At 32.0% G+C, this 6000-nt stretch overlaps 1 protein-coding gene across 1 annotated transcript in view; it reads right to left on the bottom strand.

Annotated features, from left to right (window-relative positions):
* Positions 1-2936: 2936 nt before the first annotated feature.
* The window catches only part of LOC133779290 (uncharacterized), a gene marked incomplete at its 3' end in the record, with an annotated part of 66669 nt that continues 63605 nt past the window's right edge, over positions 2937-6000 (bottom strand). The window contains exons 5-6 of the mRNA XM_062219267.1: positions 3965-5533; positions 2937-3460 (exon numbers count right to left, since the gene is read on the bottom strand). Of these exons, the coding sequence (XP_062075251.1) occupies positions 2937-3460; positions 3965-5533 (2093 nt within the window). The remainder of the gene's footprint in view (positions 3461-3964; positions 5534-6000) is intronic.

The following is a 6000-nucleotide window of genomic DNA, read 5'->3' as shown; positions in this document are numbered from 1 at the left end:
CCGAGAGTTCCCTACTATCAACCATCACTGACAGTGCCCTAATCCATCTCTTAGAAACTACCAGTTCCCCTATAGGCAATAAAGTCCCAAACCCTGCAGTCTGATACTCACTAGGTCTACACAATTGATGGACCCTAAACGGGTATGTTTAAAAATTTATATATCGCAAGCGCACGAATCGTCCATATAGAATAGTGATCGTAAGCAAGGATGTCGAACCCAAAGGAGTTGTCTAAAATCGAAAATGAAACTATTTTAAATCAAAAGTAATAAATTCTAACCTAGTTCCAAAGATTGATAAGTTTTAATAGTATGAACATAAAATGAAATATTGAAAAATAAAGCTTTTTAAGATAATGAAAATAAACCAATAATGAGTTGAAAATAAGTATTAAAAGAAAAGATTATTAAGATACTAGAATCCACAAAATGTAAGTTTAATAATATTTATTAGTATATTGATTCCCAAGTTTTAGTGATAGTTAAAATAATTTAAACTATCATTTTCCAAAAATATTTATAATTTTAAGCACAATTTTCTTATAAAAAGATAGGATTTTTCTTCACTTTTCAAAATTATAATTTCAAAGCATTTAGTGTAAATCAATCTAATGAAATAACAAATAAATCAATGAACATTATTTATAAGGCAAAACATAATATTTTTGTTCTAAGCATGGATGTGTACAATTTAATGACACATCTTACACAAAGAATATTATGTTTATGCACTAATGAAGAACAAAGTGTAAAAATGTTCTAACAATCTAAAATACAAGATATTTAAGATGAAAGAAATATATGAAGAAGAAAAATCCATAGACTTTGTTGCATTACAAGGGAAATCAACATACAACATAAATATTACCTAGTTACAAGTTGCTTCATCATGATCTTAATAATCTTATGAAAAAGATTAGAAGCACATAACTAGAATAGAAATTACAAAATAAATGACATACATACTTGCAAAATGCTCTTGAAAAACCCAAATGGAAGAGAGAATGGTAGAGAGAAAATGAGAGAAAAAGATGGTAACCAAAAAATTAAGCACCCCAAAAAATGGTCTTCAAAACCCTTATTTATAGCCAAAATGAGATTATTAAGATAATCAATTTAAATTAAGTAAATTGATTAAATTAATAATAAATGGTAAAATAGGGGTAAATTGTAGGAGTGATGATGATTTTGGGGTAAAAATTATGTAGAAAATGGGTGAAAAGTGGCATTTTGAACCTAGGGGACAATTGGTACACTTAGACATTTTTAGGCTAAAAAGTGACAAAATGCAGCATTTAGGCTGCTGGTGGCTGCTTGGTGCCAGGCGGTTTCGGCTGGGCTCACTGGGCCTGGCAGAGGCTGTGGGATAGCTGCTGGAGTGAGGAGGTTGGGCCAACGTGGGCCTTGGAGCTGGGCGAATGGGTGGATGGGCCGGTTGGGCTTGCTGAAATTTGCTGAATGGTGAAGAATTGCTGCTGCTGGGTCACGTGAAAGCTGAAACTTGCTGAAGGGAAGAAGCTTCAGCTGAGTGCTTGGCTGGTCACGTGAAGGCTGAAGCTTTAGTGCAGCTGAATGGGCGTGAAGTGCAACTGGAGAGCTGAAGATGGCAGGCGGACTGGGCCAGGGGACAGGCGGGCTGGGCCTGGGCAGGAGGAATTGGGCCGAATGGCTGGGCCGACTGGGCTTCTATGCCATTTTGCTCATTCCTTTCCTTGAAAATGTCATTATTTATTTCTTTATTTTCAAAACACAACAAAGATACAACAATTCCTACACCATAAAAAAAAATTAAATTAAATAATAATCAAATCTCTTCAATTATAAATAAATCATATTAATTCATTGAAAATATTGATTATAATTTAATTTAATATAGCATTTAAGTTCAAAAGAATTACACTTTTAACTTCTAACTTAACAATACAAATTTCATATAATTAAATTACACATATTATAATAAAATATCTATAAAAACATATAAAAATCTATAAAACTACAATAAGATTAATAAATTAAAAATTACATAAAATCTTAATAAGTTAATTAAAAACTCAAGAACTAAGCAACAATTAGCATATAAAAAGTGGTAAAATAACTCTATTTTGTAGAGTTATCACACCCCCAAACTTAAAGTTTTGCTAGTCCTCAAGCAAAAGAAAAATTAAAACACACATTTTTTATTGGTGATAAAAATGATTTTCTCAAAAATTGCACAATGAAAATAATTCTAAAAAATTATTATGAATAAAAGTTAAGCTTATGTAATTAATTAAATTGTCAATTTTGCTTTTAGAAAATAGGTTTTCATTTAAAATTATTTTCCACTTAAACTTATAGGAAATAAGAATGTTTTTGTTATGAAAAATGTATTTTTTTGTTACAAGCAAAATTGACCCTATAATTAAAAACAAAGCTTAAAAATTATTCATATTTTTAAGAGAATTAACTTCAAACTCAATCAGGATTTTTATCATTGAAAATGAAAAATATCACCAATTTTTTTTTTTTTTTTTTTTTTTTAAATATATATTTTTTTGAATTTTTATGAAAATGAACAACTAAAACAACAACATAAATTTTTTTTTTTTTCAAATAAACATAAATAAAACACAGAACAAACACAATAAAACTCGATACCCCCAAACTTAATGTAAGCATTGTCCTCAATGTGTCAAAATATAAATATAAATTAAAATTGACAAGAGTTTAGAGTTTAGAATGGTCGTACCTCGATATGGTGCACCACTAAGAGAGTAGAAGATACAACAAACAAAAATTAAATCACACATAAAACAAACAAAACAAATAAAACACAAGTTGCCAAGATCAAATAGGAATCAAAGAGCATGGTAAACAGGGTCCTCAAGGAGTATCTCATCCACTTCATCAGTTTTTAATTCTAAAAATGGTTTTAGTTTTTGTCCATTAACTTTAAATATATCACCATTTTTAGGATTTTCAATTTCAATAGCTCCATGTGGAAAAACAATACGAACAATGTAAGGACCGGACCACCTAGAGCGTAACTTTCCCGGGAATAAATGCAAACGAGAGTTGTATAAAAGGACTTTCTGACCTGGATAAAAATCTTTTCTTAAAATATTTTTGTCATGGTAAAATTTCATGCGATCCTTATACTTTTTTGAATAGTCATATGCATCATTCCTAATTTCATCTAGTTCATTTAGTTGAAGCTTTCGTTTCTCACCTGCCTTGTCTAAAGAGAAGTTTAACTGCTTAATTGCCCAAAAGGCTCTATGTTCTAACTCAACAGGCAAGTGGCACGCCTTCCCATACACAAGTCTGTAGGGTGACATGCCAATGGGTGTTTTGTACGCGGTACGATACGCCCATAATGCATCAGTGAGTCTTAAGGACCAATCTTTCCTAGTTGGATTCACAGTTTTTTCTAAAATGTGCTTAACTTCCCTATTAGACACTTCAACTTGACCACTAGTTTGTGGGTGATATGGTGTTGAGACTTTATGTGTAATGCCATACTGTTTCATCAAATGTTCAAATGGCCTATTACAAAAGTGTGTACCGTTATCACTAATTATAGCACGTGGTGAACCAAAACGGGAAAATATATTTTCTTTTAAAAACCGAAGCACAACTTTGTGGTCATTAGTGTGGCATGCAATAGCTTCAACCCATTTAGACACATAATCAACTCCAACAAGTATATAAAGATTACCAAAAGAGTTAGGAAATGGTCCCATAAAATCAATGCCCCAAACATCAAATATGTCAATAATAAGAATAGGATTTAAAGGCATCATGTTTCTTTTAGTTAAACTTCCTAACTTTTGGCAACGTTCACAAGCTTTACAATAAACATATGTATCATGAAAGATAGTAGGCCAATAAAAACCACATTGTAAAACTTTAGCAGCTGTTTTCTTACCACTAAAATGTCCTCCACATGCATGATCATGACAGAAAGATATGATTTTAGATTGATCACAGTTTGGAATGCATCTTCTAATTATTTGATCAGGGCAGTATTTAAACAAGTAAGGATCATCCCAAATAAAGTTTTTCACCTCAGAATAAAATTTAGATTTATCATGCTTAGACCAATGAGATGGTATTTCTTTAGTGACCAAATAATTAACAATATCAGCATACCAAGGCAAGGAAGAAACATGCATCAATTGTTCATCAGGAAAAGTTTCAGTGATAGGGGTGGAATCATGTATAGTTTCAACAACTAGTCTAGATAAATGATCAGCAACAACATTTTCAGATCCTTTTTTATCACGTATTTCTAAGTCAAATTCTTGTAAAAGCAGGATCCAACGGATCAAACGAGACTTAGCATCTTTTTTTGATAAGAGATATTTTAATGCAGCATGATCAGAGTAGACAATAATTTTAGACCCTAACAGATAAGATCTAAATTTCTCCAATGCAAAAACAACAGCAAGCAATTCTTTTTCGGTTGTGGAGTAATTTAATTGAGCATCATTTAAAGTTTTGCTAGCATAGCAAATTACATGAGGTATTTTTTCAAGTCTTTGTCCTAAGACAGCACCTATAGCATAATCAGAAGCATCACACATTATTTCAAAAGGTATTTTCCAATCAGGAGGTCGAATAATGGGTGCAGTAGTCAACAAATTTTTTAATTTTTCAAAGGCAACATGGCAATTATTATCAAAGACAAAAGCATTTTCTTTTCCAAGTAAATGGCATAAAGGCCGAGAAATTTTGCTAAAGTCTTTTATAAATCTTCTATAAAAACCGGCATGGCCTAAGAATGATCTAATTTCTTTAACAGTTTTAGGTGGGGGAAGTTTTGAAATAAGATCAACTTTAGCTTTATCAACTTCTATTCCATCAGATGAGATTACATGACCTAAAACAATTCCTTTTTTAACCATAAAATGACATTTTTCCCAGTTAAGCACAAGGTTTTTCTCTTTGCAACGAATTAAAACAAGTGAAAGATGATGCAGACATTCATCAAAGGAAGAACCAAACACAGAAAAATCATCCATAAATACTTCAAGAAATCTTTCAACCATGTCAGAAAAAATCGAAATCATACATCTTTGAAAAGTCGCAGGTGCATTACATAATCCAAAAGGCATGCGACGATAGGCAAAAGTCCCAAAAGGGCATGTAAATGTAGTCTTTTCTTGATCTTCTGGGGCAATGGGGATTTGGTTATATCCCGAATACCCATCAAGAAAACAATAATATGCATGGCCAGCTAATCGTTCAAGCATTTGATCAATAAAGGGTAATGGAAAATGGTCTTTTCTAGTATCGTTATTCAGCTTTCTATAATCTATGCACACTCTCCACCCCGTTTGTACTCTAGTAGGGATTAATTCATTTTTCTCATTTTCAACAACTGTGATCCCAGACTTCTTAGGCACAACTTGAACTGGACTAACCCATTGACTATCAGAAATAGGGTAAATGATACCTACGTCTAACAATTTTATGACCTCTTCTCTAACTACTTCTTTCATATTTGGATTTAGCCTTCTTTGACATTCCCGAGAGGTTTTAGCATTCTCTTCTAGATGGATTCTATGCATACATATGGATGGGCTAATTCCTTTAATGTCTCCAATGGTCCAACCTATGGCTTCTTTATGTTTTCTAAGGACATCTAACAACTTATCTTCTTGTTCTTTATCTAAAGCGGAGGCTATGATAACAGGTAAAGTTTCAGATTCTCCTATAAAAGCATATTTTAAATTTTCTGGTAAAGGTTTAAGGTCTAACTTTGGAGACTCAGAAATTGATTGAACATGACCTAAGGGTGAAAAAGGTTCAACTTTGGTTTTATTTAAGGGTATAGACTCTAGCAAAGCATTCACATCATCATTAAAGTCATCAATATGCAAGTTCATACCAAAGTATTTTTCACAAAAATCAAGTAAGTCATTTCCATCATCTTCACAAATACTATCTATCATGTTAACTTCATGCACTTCTTCACACTCAACAGATTTAACCACATTAAAAACATTCAATTCAACA

This window comes from Humulus lupulus, chromosome 5 (assembly GCF_963169125.1).
Source record: "Humulus lupulus chromosome 5, drHumLupu1.1, whole genome shotgun sequence".
NCBI lineage: Eukaryota > Viridiplantae > Streptophyta > Magnoliopsida > Rosales > Cannabaceae > Humulus > Humulus lupulus.
Note: the sequence above shows the minus strand (reverse complement) of the source record. Positions and strands in the feature narration are given on the sequence as shown.